This window comes from Colossoma macropomum, unplaced genomic scaffold (assembly GCF_904425465.1).
Source record: "Colossoma macropomum unplaced genomic scaffold, Colossoma_macropomum, whole genome shotgun sequence".
Classification (NCBI taxonomy): domain Eukaryota; kingdom Metazoa; phylum Chordata; class Actinopteri; order Characiformes; family Serrasalmidae; genus Colossoma; species Colossoma macropomum.
The window spans coordinates 15053332-15081258 of NW_023494798.1; the positions used below are offsets into that span (position 1 = coordinate 15053332).

General features: G+C 39.1%; 1 protein-coding gene across 3 annotated transcripts in view; it reads left to right on the forward strand.

Annotated features, from left to right (window-relative positions):
• Positions 1–27927, forward strand: part of zfpm1 (zinc finger protein, FOG family member 1) — an 88653-nt gene that overhangs the window by 46365 nt on the left and 14361 nt on the right. For 2 of the 3 annotated variants that reach the window (XM_036585667.1, XM_036585669.1), the window contains exons 3-4: positions 1491–1622; positions 23091–23224. In XM_036585667.1, the coding sequence (XP_036441560.1) occupies positions 1491–1622; positions 23091–23224 (266 nt within the window). Of the gene's footprint in view, positions 1–1490; positions 1623–21576; positions 21862–23090; positions 23225–27927 lie in introns of those variants that run through there. The other variant, XM_036585670.1, reaches the window with a different exon arrangement.

Genomic DNA, 27927 nt, shown 5'->3' on the forward strand with positions numbered 1-27927 from the left:
TGTGAATGATTGAATCATTTCCTAAAGAATCATGATCTAGTCAAACTGTGGGTTTAGAGACTTGTAACTCAAAAAAGATGATAAGAGAGAGGGAAAAAAGAGAGATGGATGCCTCTGGCATGGCTCAGAAGAGTGAGTATCAGTTTTCTCAGTGTTGGTACACTGATGTGCAGTGTGTGTGTGGGGGGGCAGAGACAAAGAGAGCCAGAGAGTCATATCAGCAAGGTGATCATTTTGTTCAGAGGGACTTGCTAATCACCTTCATCAATGAGTGAGAGATGCACTATGGCTCTCACGCTGATGACAAGAATTTGCCTTAATGAAAGGCACACTCTTACGGCCTGTTAAGAGGCCTTTCTTCAGCTTTTTCGCTCGGTAAATCAAAAGAGCCTGCGTGTGTGTGGGGGTGTTGAGTTACTGCCGTATGAAGACTTCTCTTTCATCTGCCTTTGATCATCAGACGAGAGCTACCACACACGTAAAGAACCTCTGTGTAGTCGGGGGGGGGTAGTAGGATCATGTCTGTAGGCACATATACACACATATACTCTTATAACACTAATTGTAAATGAATTCGGAGATTTCCTCTCGGACGGCTTCAAATCTATAATTTACTCAGGCGTACTATAACTTAGTTATAAAACTGGCAGTTCCAGGTCCTAAAATCTGATTGGCTGAGTCGTTTTTAGAGTCATTGTAAAATACTTGATAAATGCACACATATGGCCACCTTGTAATAATTAAATTCTGTATTATTACACCAGGCCACTGGACAACCAAGATTGTTGATGGATAAAGTAAAAATGCAGTTTTGTTTAAACTGAGGGGCTGACAACCTATCACAACTAGGCTAAAAATAGGCTAAACTGCTCATCCTTTAATATTCAGTGGTAGGCCTTTTATAGCATATTGTTCTCATATCTGTAATATTTAATTTCCTTTGGTCCATATGATTTTTGAGCTTTTTTCTGAAGATTTTTTTTTTATTTCCTTATTGATCAAACCTAACATGGCTAAAACGTAAAATCATTATGATATTAAATTTAATTGTCCAGTCTTTTGGCTACATAGGACAGTAAATTGCAAAATCCTTGTTCGTTTTGCGAATAAAAAATATGAAAATTTCATCACTTTAGAGCAATCAAAACAAGTTCTATGGCATTTTTCCTTAAATCTAGTTGTTGAACATGAAAGGGTTAAACATAACACATATTATTCAGTAACTATTATAAGACTAGTATATAGTTTATGTACTTACGTGAAAACTGAGGAATTGATAGATAGGCTTGCATATTGGCCCTTTGGGTTTAAGGGGATAAACTTGTCTCCCCGTTCTTGACTAACCATGCTAATGTGGCTAAGAGTGAATCGAAACCTTTAACCACCAGTTAGGATGATATGATTTTCATGGTGGTCATTCATCATTTGTTGCTGTTGTATTTTTTTGACAGAACTTTTCCTTTCAACTCCTCTTCCTCTGTTTCTAACAGAACCGACAACACACAAGTCTCCAGGCACGCCAGACACTGGTGAGGAAGATGAGAAGGGGCGGAAGCGCAGCAGTGAGGAAGAAGAGCAGATGGAAGAGGACGAGGAAGTGGAGCCAAACTGGAATGGGCCAGGTCAGTGTCGCCACCGGTTTACTTAAACCTGTCTCTGTTTTATGGCCTGGTGAATGATGAGTGACTCACACTGTACAGTATCCTTAGAAAGGTCCTGCTGTAGTCATAGACAAGGAGTCATAAAGTAATCCCTCCTTTTTCAGTGTGTTTATTATTTTCTAAATAATGTGAAACTTTATGGCGTACAGCACTGTGCAAAAGACAGAGACCACCATTTATTTATTTAGATTTTAGTCACTGAGATTTTCATTCAGTTTATTCAATTTTTTAACATCAGGGGAGAAAAACATTCATGTAAAGGAAAATTACACAGAACAACTAAATATAATGTTTCAGTATTTAATGTGTCCACGCTTTGCCTTTATTACAGATTCCATTCTTTCAGGAGACTTTCAGTATTAAAAAAAAATCTGCAGGGATATTTTTCCACACCTCCAAAGTTCAGTCTGGTTGCATTTTCTGCTTCTCACAGAAGTGAGATTTTCTTGGGGTTTTTGTGTGCTTGTGTATTTTCTTTTCTAAGTACTGGCTTCTTGAGAGATACGCATCCTTAATACAAAGAGCACTGAGTTGTCTTCTCACCGTGGAAGGATGGACAGAAACAGAACGGAGCTTGATTTTGTCCTCTCTCTCAAAGATGAAAGCTTTAAGTACTGTTTTTCTGATGGTGACAGTTTGGGTGGTTTTATTTCTAATCTCCTTAGAAATATATATTGATAAATGAATAACTTGTACTGAATGGCTGTTTTGCTGGCCGTTTGACATTAAATAAATGAAGAGTGATCTCTGACCTTTGCACAGTACTCTGCTTTGTTTTACCTTATAATCATGTTAACTATTAGAACCAGTAGGCAAAACAAGTAAAAGTAATATTTAACGCTATTTTATTTTGGTATGTCTCAGACACGTCAAGTTTAAAAAAATTTAAGCATCATTTTAGGCAGGAAAACTTAAGTATGTGTTATCTGTAATTTGCAGTTTGCATTTTAAACACAAATGACTGCAATGAGAGAAAACTATATACAGGCTTAACTGTCCAGTGTGTAACAGAATGATTGTGTCAAATGACTCAGCATAACCCACAAGATTACAGTTCATGAAATCATTTCATTTTCTAATAGACTGAGTAAGAAATAGAGATGGGAGTTGTATCCCTCTAAACAACATGCACTTGATTCAGAGCAAGATAACTTAGGCAAACAGAATATCATCATAAAGGCATGGTCCAAATGCCCCTGATTGCTTTGTTGTCCCTTCTGCCCTGAGTTTAAATTCCCTTTCAGCCTCTAATGGTGATTGGGCCTACATGGAAATCATACTGTTAGCATATGCATGTGTGTTCAGCTTCAAAACAGGATTCCCCTGTGTGTTTAAGATTGACATTGTTGTTGTTTTCAGTGTGAGCCCTGTCAAACACAGTTTTGTATGAAGACGGCCTGGTTAGGATTGTCTGAATAATTCAGAGAATTTGATTTCATCAACAAAGAAGAGATTAGACCCTTTTATATGTGATGGTTACTTATACATAATTATCAATGACTGCATATTTTTTGGTAAGTTTGGCTGTGAAATTGTTAAGTTTCATTTTGTTCTATTTTTTAAATCTTTCTTTAGAATGTGTGTGCGTATGTGTATGTTTAATTCTTCAAATTGAGGATGTGTTTATTATCACAGTGTCCCAGCCTGTCCTTTTAACAGTAATTGGAACGATATTAATTGCTGTGTGGTTGCTGCTTGATGGCAGTGCTGGTGATGGGAGTGAGATAGGCTTTTTTTTTTCCCTCCTCACAAACTTACTGCCGAGAGAGAGGGAGAGGGAGAGAGAGAGAGTGAGGGAGAGGGAGAGAGAGGGGGAGCAGGAGAGAGATAGCCCTTCTATCACTACTGGAGCAGACGCTGCCTTTATCAGGAGCACGATTGGCAAAAGGGAAACTTTGACCGGTCTGAATTTTTCTCTTATCGTCACGACCCAACCCCCCCCTCACTTCCAAGCCCCCTCAACACCAGTCTCTCCATCACCAACATCCCCCCACCCCCATGCAGGCATACACTCTTTCCTTCTTGTTTTTTCTGTTTTCCTGAATGTCAGGCAGTGGACGCGCGCTTGTTCATACACTGCTTTGCTCTCTATCAGCCTTTTCCCACAACATTCAGGCGCGTGGAAAAGTGCGTTATCGACCCACGCTAGCCCTCCCCTCATCTCTCACTGTCATTTCGAGGTGTTCTGGTTTTGAGACCCGCATAGGAAAGATCTGGTCTGATCCAATGAGGTCACTTCCTGCTGGACCACAGCTTCGCCTGACCTCCAAAGCCAAGCAATGTGAGTGCAGGTCCAGTGCCAGTGCAGCCCTCCTTTATAGCCTTACATTGTCTTACTATTTCCTGCCATTCCTTCCTTTGCTCTTCTTTTTTTTGTCATATTTTGCCTCATTTGTGAGGCATATCCGTTCTTTCTCAGTTTTCATGCGTTCTGTCGCTCTCCTCCCTCATTTAACCCCACATGACTCCCTCCCTTTACTGCCCTTGCTCTCTAAAGACGTTTGTCCGGGCTGTTTGAGGCAGGTGTTTGTCCTTGATTTCACTCTTTATTTCTTCTGTTGATAATCATGACAGTTATGTCTTTGTAGAAGATACAGTGCTGACCAAAACCACTGCAGATGTTTTGGTTTTTAAAATGTAGTCTTGTCTGTAGAGATACTAGTGGAGTTAATTTTAACTGTTTAATTGTTTTAGGTAATTCTTCTGTTATTAACGAATTTGAATATAAAGCTTCTAACAACAGTTGAGGTGGTTTGTGTAAGACAAGTTCGTCCAAAAACATCAACTTACAATTACAGCTATTATAGATTTGTGATTAGATGTGTGTTACAGAGAGTTTACTTATAAGGAGAATAATTATTTTCACTTTTATTTTGACCAGTCTATATGCCAGTGTTAAAAGGCTCATAGCCTACATTTTTCTTATATTTAGTTTTTTCTAGCAATCAACTTATGTGATGTACCAAAAACAGTCATAATTTATAGTTACATGATCATTTTCCAGATTGTATTTATTCTCTTTTATAGAATTAAACAGGCTGTTTTCTTACTGTACCTTCAAGTTATATATGTGAATCACCTTTACTTCTGATTGGCTGCCCTGTGTTACACCTCATTCTAAAAGCAGCCTGGGCTAAAACACTCCTTATAATTTTAGCATGAATGGGTGGGGCTAAACTGCTGTAGGCTGAGAAGCCGGATTTATATAAAAGCATCGCGAAAACAGTAACTTTTAAATATGCAGATTTTTCCATTTAGTTTACAGAAATACACTGCATGTGACTGAGGTCTGAACATTATGCTTTGAAACTTCAACAAAATTTACATACATCAAATTCTTTTATGTCAGAAAAGTGAGGAAAATTAGCTTTTCCATGATCGTAGTTGTTGATAGGCACATTCTGATTCTGAGAAAATACAAGCAGCAGGGATAAAATGCATAAAAGCTCATTAATAAATATGATATATTAAATGAAGCGTTGTATTAGATTGACGACAGTGACCAAACGCATTGCTTTCCTGGCTTAATCTGTTGGGGGATCTCTCAGTTCCGAGAAGTCAGCATCTCTTAATTGGTAACGCTCTTAATCAGCACCGCTGTTGATTGCTTATGCGTTTGGTTAACTGGTGCTGTATCTTTTCAGAAATGTTTCTTATTAGGGTGGGGTTGTATTAAATGGAATGATAGGCGGTGGCTAGGCTCAAGTGTCAGGAATGGGTTGATATGGCGGAGCGGCTTTTTAATCTATAACGTGTCCTGCCGCATGATATGCAAAATAAATTATGAAGAAAAAAAATTATCTTCAGAATGACCTTGCTGGCTGGAGGGTTTGATATTTTCCTCTGTGCTTAAAATTCCTGATATGCAAATGGCCATCACAGTAATCCCTTCTAGCTGCCTGACTGTCGCTCTGGCCTCCTGCTCTCTCTCTCTCTCTCTCTCTCTCTCTCTCTCTCTCTCTCACTCTCTGGGTAGAACTAGAGACCCTGAACTAAACTAGCTGAGCATTCAACACTTGTGCCAGACCAGCAAGCCACCACGCACCCCACCCCTACACACACAAACACACACTGAAGCACACACACATACTTCTTTATCCACACCAGCTTTTCAAATTACGGCAATAAAACATCATAATGTGACGATAATAATGATTATTCTTATTTACTCTGCGTGGTGGGGTTTTATCATATTTAATTATAGCGGATCGAGGGAAGCAGTATATGCATATTATCAATGGCATTTAAATGCTGATAATTTATTTGGGGGAGCTGGAGGTGGCATTGATGAGTGGGCTGGAGGCGGGCTGATAGGTGGTGAGGTGCGGGCCAGGTTTGCCACTGTCAGCAGAGACGCAGGCAAATCTGCATAGGCCTCCTGAAGAGTCCTGAGCTCCGGCAAATTAAAAACATATCAGCACAGTGCAGAGAGAGCGAGGGGAGGAGGGGGAGAGAGGGGTAGAAAAGGAGTGAAAAAAGGAGAGTGGGGAAAGCAACGCCTAGCAAATGAAAATCCTGAAACCGAATTTGAAGCCAAGCACATTGGTCAGTTGGTGCTATATAATGACTTTTCATTGTAAATTTATAATGAGTATTTTTCCGCCTTTTTCTAATCTCTCACAGTGCAAAAAAGGAAATATTTGTTTATGGGAAAACATCAGGTAGACGAGCCGGCCAATCATTTGCAGCTGGACCACATAAGCTCCTCTGTAGAATCCCACAGAGGCTTGTAGGGCAGGGAGTAAAGGTATTCTTTATGGGTTAGGGGTGCACGGTCCGAATCAGCCAAGATCAGATTTGAACGTTTTTGCTCAAAACAACAGTCAACAGTTGATCAATTTGCTGTTTGGTTTTGGCCAATCTGTTTTGCAATTTTAAGATGTAAATATAATGTAAACAACGCACTGTATCTGAATGCTGTTGCTACACCTACACCTTTTTTTTTGTTAAAATGTTTATTTCTTGTGCTCACTTAGCCCATACAGTGTAAGTTTCAGATATTTGAAAAAAAAACGAAAAACTAATAAATATCATCCAAAAAATAAGCCATCGGCCAATTTTACTGTAAGAAATTGGAATTGGAATCGGCTGTAAAAATTCATGATCAGCGCACCTTTAGTGTAGTGTGCATTCCTATTAAAGACTTTTTCTAAGCAGAGTTTTTTGTTGATTGTTTTCGATACAAATGAAGTCAACAAGAAAATTCCAAAATATCTGTGCAATCAAGTGATTTGTTAATCATTCTCCTTTCAGTTTACCTCATGGGTAGTAATTGCACCCCAGTAAGTGTTTAATGAACATATTTGTATTGTTCTCAGGGAGACAATAGGGAGAGCAGGGTGTAGCTTTTATCTGACACAGTCTACAACACCCGAGTGAAGAAGCAGAATGCGCTGAAGTGTCGTTCAGTCTTCCTCCTGTCTCTATTGTTTCTCTGTGGAATCGCTGAGTCTCTGATCTCCGCGCTGTGTGTGTGGATACAATGTCCAATTCTGCTCCACATTTCAAAGTCAATTCAAAGGCTTCCTACCTCAGGTTATTTCCATCTGCCCATCCTTCTCAGTTCAAGGACACGAGTGGCAAAGATCTTTTTCCTCGTGTTTGCTGTGTTTAGCTCTCTCTGTAGTCACCGGGTTTGATGGCGCTATTGTTCTTTTAAGAGCTGCGAATAGAGTGATAGTAGCATTTTGAATGTGCCTTTTTTGTGAAGCAGATATAATTACTCACTTTTTTGGTCCCCAATTATTATCATTACAGAAGACAGATTTGTGACAAAACGTTATTATAATTGGGAGACACCTGCTTGAGGATGCGTTATTCAAATTTAGATTGCTATCACTTTCACTCATGGTGACATTTGTCCAAAGTCAGTTTTTTAGAGAAGGATTTGCATATGAAATGAAAAACAAGCTTCCTTGATTCATTTAGATGTAGATTTGTGGTTGAGAGTGATGACTTGAATGACATGTTTTGTTTGGCATCAAGTAGCAAGTAGATATTGATTTCAATGGTTACAGCAAAACACCCACAGGAGTATATATGATTATGTTTAAGATAATTTAAGAAATATATGTTGTATAAACGTGTATAAACATATATCTCCAAAACGGTAACTTTACAGGAAAAGGCAAAAATTCTCAACACGATTGTACTCCAGGTTATTTTGGGCCATTTCTATTGTTCTTCATGAAATGTGTACCCATTGTGAAGAGCAGCTGCTGTGGTCAAATAATGTAGAAAAATAAATGCATTATCCCATTATTATTCTTAAGACTTATTCTTTGTTAGGTTCTAAGTTATTTGGTAAGTTCTGTAAGTAGCTTGGTAACTATGAAACTGAAGCAAGTTATATGAATGAGGAACTAAAGGACTCTACACCAGGGGTCAACCGATTATCGGCCCAACCAATAATCGGAGCTGATATTCAGCATTTTTCTGATTTATCAGAATCGACACTTAAACTTCCTTCCTTGTCGGTAAAAGTGTTTTTTGTTATGTATGCGCATATCTGAATAAAACCACAATTGGAAAAAAAAACACACTTCTGTAGTCTGGTCCAATGTCCCATCCGCAGCATTATTGACTTGCTTGAAATGTGGATGATGCATTGAGTACAACCAACCAACACTTCTGTAGTCTACCTCTCCATCCTGCTGGCAGTGCTATTCAATTGGCAGAAATGTCCACTTGTCCAAGGACCACTTGTTGAGTAAATTCAGTCAAATGTGCTTTTATAAAGCAGTACCTGACTTCACTTTCACAGCGAGAGGAAGAGTGAAAACATGTCGAGCGCAGTTGGAAGAAAGCACAATGCACTTGGTAATTTAATGGGACTTGTGCTGGCGAACCCTGCCCGAAACATCACATTTGTTTGGTGAGAGTGAGGTTTCAGTGCGTGGGAGCAGACATGGTGTATGGACCCATACTGCTTCTGTAGTAGTTTGGAATATGTGTGCCTATAGAAGAGCTTCAGCAGAGGTGGCCAGCTATGCAGACAAGACTCCAGAAAGCAGTAAATTATCTTTAAAATTAATACTTTTCTTTTTATGTCTAATAAATAAGGTAATCACAACTTCTGGTCATTTTCATTTCTATTTTGTTTTTCTGAGCAAAGTTTTTTTTGTTTGTGGTTGTTTTTACTGCAAATAATGCCTCTGGGCTCACAGGTTAACAGTTAAAAGAGTTAAAATTCTAGAATATTCTTTTAAAAGCTACCATCGTGTCAGTTCTCCTTCCATGTTTGTTACTTTTGTCCATAGAACACAACGAGAGAGGGAGAGAGAGAGAGAGATGATTAACGTGGTGGCATGATTTCCGTCTTTTGTGAAAGGCAAGTGTGGTAGATCAGAGATCAGTTGAGGTAGGTGGGAAAGGGAAAAAAAGTGAGTGCAGGCAAGTTAACAGTACTTTTTTTTTCCTCTGTCTTTTTAATGGGTGCGTGGGAGGGAATGTGTCTTGGCAGCAGAAACATGTTTTTAAAATGACAGCACTAATGTTCCATGGCAGCGCTGTGGGAAGTTGATGGTTTTCAGTTAGTTGTTGCGTTTATCATCTGCTTTTCTGCAATCTGTCTTTATTTCTTCCTGAGATGTGGCTGTGGTTGTGCGGCGGTGTGTGAGGGGCTCAGACGGAGCTGTTATCTGGGCTTCAGCAGAGCCGGCTCAGCGTCAGACCGTTAACTCTCGTCCCCCCCCATCCCTCTCTCCTCTCTCCTTTCTCCTCTATCCTCTCCCACCCAGCTCCTCCTGCCCTTTGCGTACACACACCACCTCTGTGACACCTCTGTGTTACCCCAAAACCCACCTCTCACCCCACTGAGTCCCGTCCATCTACAGCACAATATTTCTCTCGCTCTCCCTTTCCCTCTCTCACTCGCTCTCTTGTTTTTCTTTCTTCCTTTATCTCTCTTCTCTCTTTCTCTCTTCCCTTTTTCTCTTTCTCTTCATTTGTTTCTCTCTCTCCTTTTTCTCTTCACTTTCTCTTTCTCCATTTTGTCTTTCACCTCTCCCTGTTTCTTTCTTTCTCTCTCTGCTTTCTTGCTCTTTTCTCTTCTTCTGTCTTTCTCATTTTTATTTTCTTTCTGTCTGTCTTTCTCCCCCTCTCCCTCTCTTTCTCTCTCTCCATCTCCTTTCTTATTTTTTCTCCCCCCCCTTCTCTAGGAGTTGTATGTTCATTTCTATGATAAGCACTCTCTCCTTTCTCTTGTCTTATAATCATGCTGTTGTTTCAGAAGTAAATTTCAGATCAGTTATGGGTGAAATAAAGTGCCGCAGTGGTGCACAGTGTATGTACTGTAGCAGTTATACTGGAACAGTTTACCACAATGTTTAATAAGCGCTGCTTTATCAACTGAGAATGAATAGATGTGAGAGAACTTTGCATGATGGTGTTAGAATGACATCATTCTGAGATGCTTCTGCAGCAGTTACCAGAAGCACCTCAGTCTTCTCTAACTGCTCCAGATAGAGCAAGAAGTCGCAGCACATTGTTTTTTTCTCCTCCATAGCACAGACCTGTAAAACTAAATCAGTGGAAAATTGGTTATTCATGATCTTGTTCAATTCTCCTTAACTTAGAGGAATAATATGGCCAGCTTAGTGCACTGTGAGAAGTGAGTCCATGGTAGCTGATACAAACTTCGAGCTGCTGTTGCTGATAGTTAAAACTAGATTCTTAATTTTACTAGCTTTATTTTAACTTTCATTTAAAGTCTGATCATAATTCATACTGGCAAATACTAAATACAAACCAAAACATGTTCTTCTAATTATTTAACAATATCCATTATTAATTATTATTCTCTTCGTAATTATTATTTTCTGTTGTTTTCACTGGCATGTTTTTCAGATCAGGTTATAGGAATGTTCCAAACATGTTTGTGCTTGTGGCACTCTACCCGATGTGTAAAACAAAGAAAAAAAAAGACTTCATGCAGCTACATAATGTATCTTAGAAGTGTGACTGCAGCTTGCTTTTTACTGTAGCGGTTTTACATTCCCTGTTTTTTTATTTGTACATGTATAAAGTGATTGTAATATGATGATACTCGAAAATACTTGAAAATACAGAAATTTTAGATATGTTAAGAATGATAAACAGAGCTGTAGATGAGCCCTTAGTGACTGAGCTGTATAGCAAGCTTTAACATCCAGAATGCCTTATATCTGAAAAGTAATGGTCAAATGGAAATGGAAAATTACTGTAGATAGTTACCACATATTGAATAAAATGTCTGAAAATACTTTCTGATGACTAACGTGGTATTCCAACATACACTGTATTTTGTTGAATAAAATAACAGCGGTTACTAATATGACTAATGATTCCAAACCTTTGAATGTGAATTTATTAGTGATTAAAAAAAATCACTGTTGTAGTTACTCCACAAGGCTGCTTTTAATTCAGAGCATTTTATTAACTATTTGAATAAATATCATAATGAACAGTGGGACATTGCAGAAAAATATTGGTGCTATACATCTTGCTCTATTATGCTCTTTTTTTAACTATTTTAATGATCTAAGAATTGTCATCTGAAAGCATACAGGTCTCCCTGTTTGTAATTGCTCTAAAGTTCAGATAATGTTTTTCGTATGAGTGCATGGTTATTCGCCTTTTTTTTGGCTTGTGTTCCACACACCTGCACTGTAGTGTGGTGCGGTTGGCTGTGGGATGAGTGTGGTTGAAAGTAAAGTGTAACGACAGTTTAATATATGTCACAGGAAGTGCAGCGAGTGCTTGCCGATATCTCTGCGAGTGGATTTGTGTGAGTGTGAGGGTTCGTTTGTGTGTTTGTATACAGTATATAGGTTGTCCGCACAATGATTGACTGTGTAGGAAAGTTATGTGTTTAATGTAGGAGATACCCTGCTCTTATCCCTCAATGCTCTCTCTCTCCGTGTCACTCTCTCGCCGTGCTGATGATTGAGAGGTGTGGGGGTGTAATCTAGAGCGGCATTTCTCACTGCTGTCCCACCGCTATCGGCCTGGCTGCACCATGTGGCCTGGACGCTAGTGGCGGCAGGCGGGACACCGCCACTTCGATTGCGGCCCTATCAGATGCCTGGAGCTTTCCTGCCACTTCCTGTCCCTTCCTGCTCCATGTTTCGGTTTGTCTTTCCTCCCTGCAGCCTTCTATCTCTCCTCCACCAGCTTCCCACTCTGTGTGTGTGTACGTGTGCAGCAGACACAGCAATCAGTCTCGAGAAGTGGCCCAACCAAAGAAACTGGTAGTAAAAAGTTGGTTGGTAGAGGTGGGCAGTACAGCAGTATTTTATCATTACCATGATAAATTACACCACAGTACACTTTTCTGAGCATGCTGTGGATATCACCAGTACTTACAGAACACTGACTAACTGCATGTTTCAATACAGAGAGAACATAATTAGTCCTGTTTAATTGGATATAGTGCAGCACGGTATGTGAAATGTTGAATAAAAGTGATTGCATGCATAGTTTGTGATTCAGTTTGGCGCTACTGTTGCATTGTGTCTGGTATACCTTATCAAACCTCAGAAAAGAAAATATTGTGATGTGTACTGTGAAAATACACCCCCTCAGTTGAATGGGTGTCATGACATATATAGTCATGGAAGACCTGTAGAATTTGATAAAAAATAACTATGAGCGAAATCAGTACTCTGTTATTTAATGTGAGGTGGCTGTATTGATCAGTAACGTTGGGCAATGTAATGCAAGTGCAGCGTTGGGCTATATAATACATTTGCAATACTTCTGCGTGAGGCACCACAATTTTGTGAGACAGCCTTTATTTTCAGAATGTGAGATTTACATTCTCTGCCGAGACAACCGTGAGTCTCATGGATAAACCTAGAGACTTGACTGCTGTGCATGTTAATGTTTGTTTTTTTATTGCTTCAGGAATTGCGATACAGTGTGTGCTGTGAATCAAATACAGTTATATTTTGTGCTATAAGAATATTTATATACACACTGATCCAGATTGGAGTGCTTAAAGGCCACCACACACTGGACATCCAAAAATTCAAATCCTTACTTTTCAATAAAGGTGTACACACCAGCGCTTGATGACTGTTATCGCATTAAATTCGGCCCAGAACAAGAGCAGAAAAAGCTGTAGTAGATGGCTTGAAATTCTCACTGAAGAAGCAGTCAGTCTTTTAGATAAACAGACCAGTGGTAATGGTATGTTACCTTAGCTAGCATTACTAGCGTAGTCTTTTTTGTGTCATAACATCTGTGATAAATTCATGAATTCTGTTTTTTAAGAAATTATCTTGAGCTTGATGTTTTTGGCACTCTATGCAACGCATTCTATGTGGTATAGGTGCGCTGTCATTGTATTTGCTATGCAACACTACGTGGCACATTGAGGGTATTGGCCTTTACACTGTTCTATTAAAAACAACCTGTCATATTGCTACAAGAAACATGAATTAGGAAAAAATTCTGTGCTGAAAATTAAACCACTTTTGTATCTAAATTTAGTCTTCTAAGAAAATGACTTGTTTGTTAATTGTGCTGCAGTCTTGTTTTGGCCTAAGTCCTAGGTGGACTTAATAAAAGCAAAATGAATGGTGGCATTTTGTTTTTACTTCTGCATCAAAATTGTAAAAAAACAACAACAACAGAATACACATAGTATTGTGAAATGCGTGCATCGTTACATCCCTAATGTGAGACCAGTAGTACAACAACACATCAGCAGATATTTATGTCAATTAACCATTCAGGCAATATAAGAAACATGCTAGAAGAGGCTGAGAACGGTCCATCAGTGTGACAGAGGTGCTTTAAGTGCAGAGGAAATGAGGTGCAAACGTTTTAGCCCCAGGCTGTCTTTCTTCACAGTTTGTTTTCCTCTTGGAAGCATAATATGTGTGTGTCAGTATGTAGGGGTGTGTGCGGGAGAGTTCCTAACTGATGTGCTGAATGATGTTGCTGAACCAACACTTAGATCAACATGTAGTTCTGGGGGAGCATTGTATAAAGTGTATTGTTTATTTTCTGTTGTTTTTTTTACAGTGATAACATATAACGAGTTATAGCTTCACCTCAAATGCAATGTCTTTGTACATTAATTCTTAATGTTGTGAAATGTGTTTCTTTTTATTTGAAATATTTTCTATATTGTATTTTTTCTCATCTTCTTTTAAAGATTACTCATATATATAGCATTTTACATTAGCACTTATATTGATTAGTCATATCAATATATCAATATTTACTGAATTCTTAAACCACATTATTATAACTATAGAACTATAGCTTCAGAGGGACATTTTTCCCATTTTTTCCTACAAATTGTAAATTCACTTGCTGCTATCATTAAAATGTCCTATTTAAAGCCAGAAGGAGTTGCTAAAGTAGACATGAAATAATTATTGAATTAATTATCGAAGTCACATACCGTACAATTAATTTTGTGGCTTTGCCGGAGTCTTTTTACCCTGTCTATGCAGCGAGAATGTCAAGAAACATTTTCTAATTAATTTATGTGTGATTATCAGGAGGAGTTTCTGGAAGGTCTCCACTTTCAATTTATGAAAGGGTAACAGTAGAGAGAGAGAGAGAAAGAGAGAGAGAGAGAGTTAGCGCACACACATGCACACAAGCACAACTGGAATGGTCTACACAGTCAGTTTCATAATTATGTTTTTGGAGAAACACTATGAGCTCAGCTCAGCATCATGCATACAGTATGTAGTATAACCTGCTGTGTGTCTGTCCTGTGCATCTAGACTCAAACTCAGGAACAGACCAGTTTTCTGTTCTGTGGTTCAGGCTGTTTTTAAAGTGTTTCTTTGTGATTTTCTGTATAGAGAATGCCCACTTTGTATCTTAACAGTTTGGAAGCACCTTGTCTTTTGAATTATACTTCTAAATGAGCTCAAATACAGATAGAGATTTTGTTAACGTAAAATTGCTATCATATAAAAAAAATATATTCTACAAAATAGCTGTGGTGAAAACTCAGCTTCGTATTCATCCAACCTAAATACTGATTTTTCCATTTGATTATTAAAAGCATAGATGTTAAATATTTTGGCCTAAAGGTCTCTTAACAGCTTAAACCGTCAACATCAACTTCAGTGTTGATGAGTGTGAAATAGGAAATATATAAAAAATAGTGTTTGGAATTATTCCCAATATAGCATCATCACATATATCACCACAAATATTTAAACGCGTGAATCTGATTTCAGAATAAATGTGGTTAGTCTTTAATATGTTAAGTAGCAAGTTAACAAAGAACACACGCTCAGTCATGCTAAAAACAGTTTTTAAAACTGTCCCCAAACTTTTGACAGGCAGAATAAGTTGTGGTTTGAAACAGAAAGGCCCAGTAGGGTTAGTTTACAAACAATGCAAATGGCTCAAAGACAAACAAGGGTTTCAAATTGGTCAGAAGACTGAAAATGCATGTGCTAGAGTTGCATCAATGTCATTTTTTGTGTTCATGTTAATGTCTAAAATTGTGATTTTCATGCACATTAAATGTATGTGAAAGTACATATTAATCATTTTGTCTAGAGCAAATATTAGTTAATGAATTCCATTTTATCTACACTAATAATTAAGTTTTGTAAAAGTTTTGTAAAGTGTGTGTGTATATACACATGAGATGAAGTTTTGGTTACACCATCTAAAACCTGTTATACAATTTTACGTTGCTCTTAACTGCTGTGTTGAGCTTCAAATCGCTCAATTTAACGTTTAAACTTGTTCGGTGTGAACAAATTCATACTCTACAGTAAGTATAACATGGAAGAGTTTCAACGTTAGGATGTGCTGGTAGCAAAATTTGCATGCTCAGTTAACCATATATAAAATAACCGTAATCAGCAGTAAAATTGTGAACGGGTGGGAGGATCGGAGATAAAATACTTATGGTGATGGATTTTAGCCAGGTTATCAAGACAAAATGTTTTTGTAATGTGAGCACATGTATCGCAAGTAGAAAGAATAGTGAGCAATGAGCAAATGGCTAACGTGTTTATGTAAGAAAGCTCTTGGGGACAAGTGCACAACAGTCATCGCAAAAGCCTGGAGGATAGAGGCTTGTATTGCTCTGACAAGAGCCCGAATGATCGTTTGACGTCCAAAAACTGTTACAAGAGTCACTTCTTTCTTCGTTCAGCACTAATAAGTGCAGAACCTACCACAATAGCAAGTTGCTCAGGCTCCAGTTTGACAAAGTGACGATAGACAGTTCACGATCACTTCAGGAATCCCTCCAGGTCAAGTGAAAGATTGTGCTTGATTGCGTAGTGTGTGCACCACTATGTTGATAAGACAGTAGATTGCAATAATGTTGTGTGATGTGACTAGTATGTATGACTAGTATATTCTGGGCTTTTGGTAGTCATGTTTTCTTGGACTAAGCCATCAAAAATCTACAAACATCTCCGACACGTGTGATTCTAATGTGACATTTTACATTTGTGCATATAAAGTCTTGGTTGAAAGCAAACCTATTGTTTAGGCTTTGTTAAGTTTCTGAACAGTCAGACTGTTTTAGAATAGCAGTCAAAGATCCCAGCCATTAGAAATGAAAATAAAATCACATTTTATTTCACAGACTGTAGTACATAAATAATTTGTAAACTGTACTTGTGTTTGTAGTGACACTATAAGACAATGTTACCATAATTCTAAGTTAAACACTTATAATAGAATCAACCTTGTGAAGCCATATGTATCAGATGAATCTGAAATGAGCCATTTCGTTTTAAAGTGAATGATAACTTTTAATTTTAGGGTGATATTAAATATGTAAGAATAGTAAGACCCTAAAACCTCTAATTATCATCCGACATTATGAAATCATAACAGTTAACATCTAATATATGCCTCTTATATAAGGGGTTTTGCATTGAGTGCTTTTCAAACATATTTTTCAAGTAATGATAAAAAATGATAAACTTTTATACTTTTCTTGGTCATACTATAGAAACATGGTCATACCATAGAAACCTGAGGTCATAACATAGGAACCTGAATGAACCATGATGTGTCATAAAAAGGTCAAATTTTCTGATATTTCTTAAAGACTCATGGTTTTTCTTGTTACACAGTAACAGAACAGCCTTCTGCATGTTGATTACACAATGCTGACCTTTTGGGGAAATTGATTTTGCTGATAAAAGTTGTTCAGATAATAGCATTTTAAAAAGAAAATTTCTTTGTATTTTTAATCCTGTTTAAAGAATGCATAATATATGATTATGTCAAACCAGTCAGTAAAGATTTTTTTTTCAAGGATGTTGTCTGTCTATTAACCAACTTTTTTCCGTTTTTTTTTGGTTACAGTTTCAGGAGTCACACCGCCTACATGTTCTTGGCTTTATGCCAAAAATTCTCTAAACATATTTAATTTAGCTGTTTATAATGTGCCGTTTGTGGGGAGCTGTGTCTGAGTCATTTTTTGACATCCCATATTTCATTAATGTTTTTAAGAAGGTAATGGATGTGGAAACAAAAAAACGAGCCTCACAACATTGACCCAGAAGCCACCTCTGGTTAGCCAACATCAGGAAGTGTGCATTTTCTGCATGTTGCAGAGATATCGTCTGTCAAAACATCAGCTATCAATGATGAAGGAAAATATGAGTAATTGATTTTAAGATGATAACCCCTTCTATCTGTTAGATCTATCTGTTAGAACTGAGTGTGAGCATGGCTTTTCCTTAAAGAATGTTACCAATGTTAACATTCTCTGAGTTAACTAACATCTGCATATTTTGCAAAGCTGTCAGAGATATTTATGATAGGCCTACAATTTACTTACTGGAATCCAGCATGAAGAGAAATGTAAACTGGTGAGGTAATTACAGAACTTGGACTGCAGAGCATCTAGAAAAAGTAATATGGTCTGACAAGTCAACATTCACGAGTGTTTTTCTGACTCTGCGTAGAAAGCCAGAGGAAGCCTGGAGCCCACACTGCCTGCTCCAAGCTGTCCTGCATAAGAATGTTTTTTAACAAATGCTTCAGTTTTCCAGCAGAAACACAAAGCAACATTCCAAAAATGACTGAATCCGCACCAAGTAAGCAGGGTAGTACAACTCTGTGTTAATGAGGTAACCTTAAATGGCCTCTTGTTACCTTCATTTTGTCAACTCTCTGTGATCAGCATGACCTGTCTGACAACTGACTCATATCGCCCCCTGTTGGTAAGGGTTAATGAAAACTAACTAAGTCCAGGCCTTATTTTTTTCACATGACTTTAGTTGTTGAAAATGCACAGATACTTTATTTTATTTTGAGCATTCAGCTGTTTTCATGGTAAATGATGTATTGAGGATCTGTCCATCTTGCTTCCTTTTTTCAGTTACTTTCCTCCCTGCTCTTTAGCAGACAGAAAGTGCAGAATGTAGATTGCGAAATGCAGATTGCAGAATTCTTATTTGTTTTCCTCGGACATACACTTCTAAAGCTACCTCGTCATCTCACAGTCCTTCCTTTCATTTACGTGTTTGTGTTGCGTTTATCTTATTGGCTGTTCTGCATGTTCGGCATCTGCTCTTTTCTAGGCCTTGTGCTGGACAGATAAAAGTTCAGAAGTACAGTTAAGAGAAATTAGTTGTGTAAACAGTAGTAAATGTCAATGATAAAGTTCTGTTGAAGCGCATCTGATGAGTGGCAATGCAGGTGTCTTATCTCTCCCCAGCAATAGAAGGCAAAATGGAAATGATGCTGTGGTGCGCATGAGATGCATATCCCAGAAATTTGTATCTTTTTCAACTGAACGGTTTGACCCACAGAGGCTGGGAATGCTTGAATTAAAGTGGTTTTGTGTGTGTGTTGTCTGTGTTGGGGGGGTGGCTTGTGGGCCCATGTTGGTATGCTTGAATTAAATTGATTGTGTGTGAGTCATATAAGTCTGTTGAGTTATATTGGACTGCAGAAATACTCTAGCTCTTCTTTAAATTTGAGCTGGATGTTTATACTTAACATGCTTTGCATTTTGCAAATGTATTCTTGAGAATGGAAACACGCGCACACACATTTCTTTTAGAATGTGCAAGATTTGTCATTCAGCAGAGGTTAAACCCCACCTATTAGTGCGGGGTCGGAGTGCGCCTCAGATAAAGATTTCCTGTTGTACTTTGTCAAAAAATCAATAGCTGCGCTGTGATCTGCTCATTTGATATCAACAATAGTCTTTTTAAAAATCAATTAGTCCTGATAGGGTAGTTCATGTAGCTGAGGAACAGTAGGAGCTGTCTCATTGGCTAAACCACTCCTTTTTTCAGCCAATGAGTAGAGTTGTTTGTGCAGGCTATATTAATATGCTTTAAGTCAATGTTTTTCTTTAAGATTACCACGTAGTGAAGTGTGTTTTTGTGGGAATATTGTAGTCATCAAATTTGTTTTTCATGTTTTCTTGGTTTGAAGGATGTACTACAGTAAGTACAAAGCCATATAAATGTGAATAAGCATATTGTACAGGCCCATGCCTAAGCTTGTAACAAGTGAGTTTTTTTTTGCTACAGCGGAAAATTAATTTCTCTCCCTTCCTCTCACTGGTGTGTTGTTGAGTGGTCATGCTGACAGGAGTGTGTGGTGGATTCTGTTTGTCCACTAAGCTCTCCACAATGCTGACAAATGGACTTGTGATCTCAGTTTTTCCTAATGGTTTTATGTGTCTGTCAAGAACTATATTGATGCCTGATGAAACATTTAAACTGGTGAGATAACAGTTTTAAAAAGTAGCTAATATGAATTTGAATAGGTTGTTTTCATGTTTGTTTTGGCGGATATCAGGGCTGAATGATTTGGAGAAAATGCGATTTTCCTGACCAACATTGCGAGTGTGATTTGAATTGTGCTTATTTTCTATAAATATAAACAGTGTATACATTTGTTCTGGGTTGGGGCTTGAATGCTGAACACTGAATGCCAGATTGTCAGTTAGTGAGGATTTTGTTGTGATGTACACAGCACATGAGTACTTGTTTGCTTCTGATTGGTCTAACTCAACTGCAGATGGTTCACAAGCTCTGTCTTATTGGTTTTAATTTGCCTTGTTAATACAACGTTGCTGATAACGTAAGATATAAATAAAAGTGCAACTGTAGCGATTTGAAAGTTGTGCTCTTTCAATTTGTGATTTTGATGCTTAGATGTTTAGTATGCCTGTTCTTATAGCTCAAATTCTGAAATGATAGATGTGTTGCCAGGTTGTTTAGCACATTGTTGTCAGTGTAAGGCTCTGATGCCGATATAGATACATTAATATTTATTAAACATGGAATTGAAACAAAATCTACCTCAATTAGCATTACAGAGAAATGTAACTTAATTCATAGAAAGTTACAAATGCAATGAAATGAATAAAATGCATTTCTTCATTGCAATAAGTCATTTTAGTACAGTAGCCAAGCATTGCCTAAACTCTTCTAAAGCACAATAAATACATTGTCAGATATCACTTTGGAAAATTGGTCTTAACATCTGTCCGATGTCTTTATTTTTCTAAGCAAATAATCTGTTTCAGACTTCTCTTCTCTTCTCTTCTCTTCTCTTCTCTTCTCTTCTCTTCTTATTTCTCACTGTCTGCCATGCTGCTATTAGTGTTAGTTATTTCTTTAATGATGGAGTGGTTGTTTTATAGTGTTCAGGCCAGGCGCCTGAGCTATTGATAAGGGTTTGTATGGACACTGCCAGTGTGGAGCAGTATTGATAAGAGCTATGTGGACTCATCGCTATTGATAAGGACACCCTGCAGGTTTTCGGCGCTGGTCACGCAATAGCATCGATAAGGCCAGTGAGGGTTTTGTAGGGGGTTGCTAAGGCCATAGAGAGAGGCAGTAACTGAGGGCTTGGCTGGGTATTGTGTGGGAAAATGGTGGGGTTGTGATGATAAAGGGCCAGTTCTTTAGAGAGAAGGCATCACAGTTATTAGCTGAGAGTGAGATTTTAGATAGATACTCTGCTAATGCAAAAATGAATTGCATCTTTTAAACCATACTGTTAAAATGTGTATTGTTAATCTTCTCTGGATATTGGCTGTAATTATTCCCTAAGCACTGTTTAATGGTTCCCCCAGCTGGTTTAGATTGGTTAAAGGGATGGGATTTTTTTGATGTGCAAACATCAACCTATAGGCCATGTGAGAAGTATGAGTAAAAATGCATTCAATGTTGGATTTCATGATGATAAATTATAACACCTGAGTAAAATTAAATGTAGTATTTTTTCAGAAATAAAATTGCCAGAAAAATACAAAAATCCATGAAAATTTTATATTCTACTGTTGCATAAATAGGTCTAACTTTGTGTAAATTTGTGTATTCAGTGTTTTAATTCTGAATCGTACCAAAATAATCACATTGAATCTTTTGAGGATTCACGATTCACAAATTGCTTCCTAACTGAATAGAATCACTGAGGTCAGAGATTTATACACTTAATAAGCAACTGACTGAGTGCACAAATAAGCACTTTCCAAAGCTCTGCTGCTCACCTCATGCTGATGGAGGGGTCATACGAGGGGTCAGGGTGGGCACTGATGCTGGGCTGAGATTAGGGCTCACTGATAGGGCTCCCGGACTCCGGGCTTCTGGGGCGATAGCGGACCTGGACACTGGACTTCAGCCCACTGATAGCAGCACAATCTCTGATGGCTAATGACAAACCTGGTTAATGACCAACCTGCTTTACCGTGGCCGGTCTGACCCTGTGCATATCTCAATCACTCACTAATACCATGAGGATACACTACTTCACGTCCATTTATGCTTGTTTCTCACTTTCTGTGTCCCCCATGTCATAACCATGTCTCATTCAAATATGCTTCCCTTTTGTATAGCTCTCCGCTTCTATCTTTGTTCCTTTCTCCATCCCTCCACCTCCCCTCCCTCACTCCCTCCCCCTTTCTCTGGGTCTTGGCTGTGGGAAAGCCATTTTATCAGCGTCTGTCTGTTGTTCTCTGGTGGGGATAGATACAGAGAAGATAGATGAGTGTTTTGACATGGAGAGTGTTAGACAAACACTCTTATCGGCCCGGCACTTTAGCCCGACCCCCGAAAGCGAGACTGAACCATGGAGAGACCTGGAGGAGTGTGTGTATATGTGTGTTTAGGGGGATTAGTTTAGAGGAACTGAACTAGGGTGAAATGGTCGAAGCTGAAGTACCACTCAGGCTGAGCAGGTCTTCAAGCCATACGTCAGAACAGAGGAGCTAGCCATATTCATGCAGAAAATGCAGGTCAGTGGACGTGCTGATCCTTAGACAAAATGTGTGGATCGTTTCAGTTTCCATGAAGCCAAATTGATCTTTAAGAACTTGTTAAGCGTGGATTAGGTGGGCCTGTATTTGAGAGAAGTTTTTGGTGTTTCTGAGAAGTGTTGTATCACTTTGTGGAGTGCTTGTCTGTTCCTGTGTCAGGACTGCATCTGTGAATCAGCAAAGCCTTGACTCCTATCCCTGTTTTGTACTTATCTTTGAAGTACAGGAAGTACAAAAGTTCTCCTCGTTGTGTCCCACTTTTCCCAAGCGTTCTCTCAGTTCCTCTTACTGAGCGCCAAACTCCCCCTAGTGGTGCATTTTGAAGATGACGTGCTTGGCAAAGCTGTTTTGTGGCTGTATTGCAGATGCCTTTAGTTTGATTATATTTCATCTGCCTGTGCTTCATCTTATATCTTTAAATCCACACCTGTTGGCTTTCTTGACTAACTAATTAAGCTTTTGTCAGTTAATACACTGTGCAAGCTAGAGGAAGACAGTATTGGTTTATCGCAGATATGGGCAGGGGTAGACATATTAATCATTTGGTCAGAATAACAGAAACTTTTACAGTATATACACTGTATGTACAATTAACAAGAATGTTTCAGTCAGATGTGGCTTTGACATTACATTTACATTAATAAGAGCATTGCCATTGTAGTGACCGAGGTGGTCCTCTTGACAAACCGTTCCGCCCTTGTGTCAGCCTGTCTAGATTAAGTCATTAGATACTGTTTAGTTACTGCAGTGATAGCCTCTTGGTGTAACGGAAGCTTATTTTCCACATTATTTTATTCAAGTCCTTATTTTATAGACTGATACTTGCCAACTTTAGCCAATGGAAAGGCATCTATGACGCCAGGCCGACTAGCTCGTCAGGGAGGACCACCACAGTTTTCTGGAGGGTCTGTTATCACCACAGCATCACATTAACGGTGGTTACAGTTAAAGAATTCCAACAAAATCTGATTTGATGTAATTAGTTCTGTGTCCAACCAAAGGGCTTAAAAGGGTGTTAAAAGGAAAAATGGATGAAAAAAAGAACAAAATAACTCCAAGGCAAGTGACCACTCAGGCCACAAAATGTGAAATGTTGTGGCCAGGGGAGCCAGGCAATAGGCAATATCTACCCCTAAATATTGCATTCTGATTCCCTATTTATAACTTTCTCTCTCTTCTCCTTTTTATTTCTGTGTGTATGAAAACAGATGATTTGGAGCTGAGTGATGGGCCGGAAGACCCTAAGGTTGTGGCCCATAGGGACCTGTTGGTGGACACAGTGTGGGGACCTTTCTCTGGAACCATCCAATCAGTCGAGGCTTCTGACGGAACATCCAATGAGGTGAGGGGGAGGACTGGGAGGGATGGGTCAAAGGTCATGTGCAGGAGGCATGGCCAAACGAGCGAGATCTATAGCAAAGATAGAAGATGATAGTGTTACTGTTCGATCGTCTCTGTCTGATTCCTCACATTACTAATGTTCATGTGATTGTCGCTGAACGCAGAGTGTTTGTGTTAGCGAAGCCTGCTGTCATGTGCTGAAAGTCCATCTGATCATGTGATTCAGCACTGTGAGAGTGTTCTTCTCTCTGGCCATGTACTTGAACATTTTAGAGATAAGACGCTCTCTCTCTGTCTCTCTCACTCACTCACTCACTCTCTCTTTAGCACACATACGCCCTGACATATGTACACACATATGATCATTTTTGGCCTAAGAATTAATGTTGAAGCACATATGCTGATCTACAGATAAGATATAATATACACTATCATAAATAAAGTGTCCTAAATGTTTTTTTGGCATGAATTTTTAGAGAACATTATGTGGAGGTTCTTTAAATTTTCTGTGCACATCTAATCTACATTTATCCATTTAAAAGCCATTTTTGGATAACCAAAAAGGGTTCTCTGAAGCAATGCCATAAAAGAATAACTTTTGGTTTCCTAAAAAAGAAAAGAAAAAAGTGGTTCTTCTTTGACATCACACCAAAGAACTTCTAAAATTAAACATAACTGTGACAACAGCAAACATAACTGTGGTATAATTCAGTCATCTTGTAAGCAAGTGTCATAATTTAGGGTAATGATGGAGGAAAAAGAAAGCAATCCTGTTCCTTGCTGTACTGTAGGATAAGCCAAACCGCAGATGGCTGTATGCAAATGGCAGCTGGTGTCTTCTAGAATGGGCTCGCTTCATCTTTTTCCCCTGAACTGTGTGGGTTCTGTTGGCTGAATCTTGCGTGTGATTGGCTGCTCCCCCCAGACGGAAGCTCCTCTTTTATCTCAGTATGGCGCCATCCTCCTGGACAACAAACCCCAATGATTGATTTCGCCTTGATAGTCTCTCATTTCTAAGATTTCATTTATTATCAGGATTTCTAGGTCCGCACCCACCCCCCTCCTCCTCCTCCTCTCTTTCTCTCTCTCTCTCCCTCACCCTCTCTCTCTCTCCCCTCCACCTTTCCTTCACCTCCTCCTCCTCTTAATCTCCCTCTCTCCATCCCTCCCTCCCTCCCTTCCTCAAACCTCGTTATCGAGGCGAAGGCTTTGTTGATGATTTTCAGTTCGGAACTTTCGCATTCGTATTCTATCACGTCGGCTCTCCCTCTTACTCTGCGCTATCTGCGAGCCGAAGGAGTGTGTATCTGCGCGAGATAGCGCCCAGAGAATCACACATTCCTGCCGCCTTGCTCCCCTGTCCCTCTGCATCCTCCTGCTTGGCCGTCTGAAGGGGTCACCAGGGGTCAGGGCCAGTCCTTCTAAGCCTGGCCGCTTGCATGTGCCCAACCCATACGCGCTGTCTGAAGATTAGGATGAATTCTTGCAGTTGATAACATGCACTCTGAAATCATGCACTTTCGTTGCTGTTTATTTTTTCCCTTTTTTCCAGACGTTGAAAATAAGTCAGATTTCTTTATCACAAAGAGGAATAAAATATAGAGCAGCCTCCGCCAAACCATATAGGGTTGTTTGTGTAACGAGATATGCATAATTGTGCAGTTAAAGCTGTTATCTCTGATAGCCTGAAAGAATGGAGGTTTTGAAACAGCTCTAAAGTGGAGGAAGTGCTGGGCTTTGTGGCTGCGGTGGCAGTGGAAGGTGCTGATGTCGAGTGGTCTTTTCTCTCTGTCTCCCTTGGTGCCTCTGGACTTTTTGGTGAACACTCTTCAATTCATCGCCTCCCTCCCCATCACCCTGCTAATAGGCAAGCCTGGCCTGGCTTCGCTGCCAAACCTGTGTGCTTTACTCTCGCTCTGCAAATTTGCCTCTTCTTTGGCCCGCTCTGATAAGCTATCAGCTTTATACGGCCCTTCCAAATAACACTAGGAAACAAGTGCGTGCTGTGTGGCTAGGCACAAACTGATATTTGCTCAACGATCGTCTGATTTGTTTTAATGCTCAAACCTGCGTATTTATGGTCATATATATACAGTGGCATGGGCTTTTTGGTGGATAGTGGGTGTGGGGGTCATGGCTGTTGTAGTTCCTAGTAAAGTGGGTGTTTCCAGTCTGAGATGGAATCGGGTACTTTCCTGGTTGTAGAGATCTTGTGCTGTAAATTATCAGTTCCAGCAGCCGGGGCTACATGTAAAGTCTCTCATTTGCATCTCTTTAGAAAGTCCCATGAAGTCATTTATCTATTTAAATAAGAATTTTAGATGCAGATGTTAAGCAGCTAGAGCATACAGATGGGCCTGTATTCTGTTCTCAGATTTTAATTTTTACGTATTAGCTGATCTGGAAAAAGTTCAGTTAACAGTTTATGGTGCATATCATCGAACTGTCTTTCCAGTGATGACTTTCACTAAACATCACTAATCACAAAGCCTCCATGTTCTTAAACACATTTAAAGATGTACTCTATATAGTTAATAAGGTTACATTTTTGTGTTATATTTATTTTGCTTTGTTTTACACATGGAGACACATTTGCATGTTTGCAATTAATGTTCTGCTTTAACTCAACAGAGGAATGCACTATACTGTAGATGTTGTTTAGCCATGCTCACCTGTGGGATATGCTTATTTTGGCCCATATTAATTAAATCTCAGAGTGAGAATGCTGAACTGGGATCAGTCTATGCCTTTTACATAACACTATATAGAGGTGCATGACCTGATGATCTCAGCATCAGGGTTGTTACTTGATAAATAATTGAGAAACTTGATAAATAATGTCTTTTGTCTTTATATAGTAACATTCTACATTCTCCCTATACACAAGCCTCTAATATTTGAGCAAGCTTATTAAATTCTGCTTTGAGTCCATTTTCTGGTTGGTGGAAAAGCTTTCATCTGGTATGTAAACTTCTATTGGTATGATTGGCTTTGAATATGGGACACTACACAGTTTATGTCTTTAACTAGCCAGTGTAGCCTCCAGGCTGAATGCTAGCCATGATTGTACAAGCTCTCTCCCTGAACAGACACCGGAACAACATCTGCAAACAGAGAGCGACTTCAACATACATGTGGCTTTTGTTCACTCTCCTCTGCCACTCTCGCTATTTCGCGGAAACACTGCCCGAAGGCGCGATGGTGGAGTGAGCGAGTGCGGAGTTCAAAGCCTTATCACGCGCTGCGTGTCTTTTCATCATGTTTTAGAAACAAGCGTCCCCACTAATCCTCCAATAATCTCTCCAGGAGAACTGCTCCGATAAGCACCGCCACCCACTGCTCTTCAGCTCACTTTTTGGGGGGCTCTGCAAACCCCCCCAACAGTCACCCCTCGAAGGACGAGTGAAGGTGAGCGCCCCCCACCTTCTCTCCCTCGCTCTCTTGCTCTCCCTCTCTTCTTGTTCTGATAGAGTTTGTTTACCCTGCATTCTATCTCTCTGGTTTATCTACATCTGCCAGTAGAGTGTCTCAGAGAGTCACCCCTCGCTGCCCATGCTTTTCGCTGAAAGCGATGCATGAATACCTTCAATTATAGCCTCTCTCAATTATCTGCTGTCAGATAAAGGGGCAAAGCAAGCCAGGCTGGGTCCAGCTGGGAAGTGACATCATGTGGGTTTTTGAGAGGGTTTTTCGGATGTATGTGTAAGCTAGCACTTGGCAATATATTGTCTTTACTGGCATACTGGTGTTCATCAGTTAACCGCAAGTTATCATTAGAAGTGACCGGGTGCTTCAGATTGTTTTGAAAGAGCAGTTTAAAATACTGTTTATTTAGTTTTTATGTAAGTCTCCTTTCTGGAAATCTGGTTTCTAGTTGGTCAGTGTTAATGTTTACAAATCTATGTAAGGTTCCCTTTGGTATCATTTTGAGAGAAGGAAACAAACAATAAAACAACAATAAAAACAGTCCAAGCTATGTCAGCTTTGTAACATTTTTTTTAGCATAGAGTGGCATTACTTAGAATGAATGAAGTGAAGTGCTTAATATTAACTTAAAGCTACCATGTATATGTTTTGTGGATTTGGAGACCACTCTGATGGAAGTATGTAATGTGTGGAAGAACATTTTGCAACATCAGAAGTGTTTTGGACCTCTTTCCCGAGCAGAAGAATCTGACAGTTGTGAGCGTCTTGAAAGAGTATTCAAAGAGAACTTGGTGAAAACTTTGTGAAGGACACGTCTTCAGAGCACGTAAGTGAATAATGCTACTATTATCATCATATCTTAATCAGTATAATGTTGATTTGCGTTTGAGACCTGAATATCGAGCCAGACCTTCTTTATGAGACTGTGCATGTGACTTTAATACGTAAAGACGTTTGATGTGGTCCAGAAAACTACAGCGAAATCCAACCCAACACCTATTATTTCAATAATAGCTTCAACACGCACACACAATATTTTGGTGTTTTTTTCCTCCAGACTCAGTAATGCTACTTCGTTCAACTGTAACAAAATATCTCACATAATGCAGCTTTAAATATTTTTATATAAGACTGTGATATTGTGATGTATTCGGAAAGTATTGTGATATTGAACTGAATCAGTACCAGCCAGCAAAACTATGCTGTCCTCCCACCACTCACAGCAGGATGACCGGATCCAAGAACAGAAGGAAGAAGTGAGAAATAGAAGGGAATAGA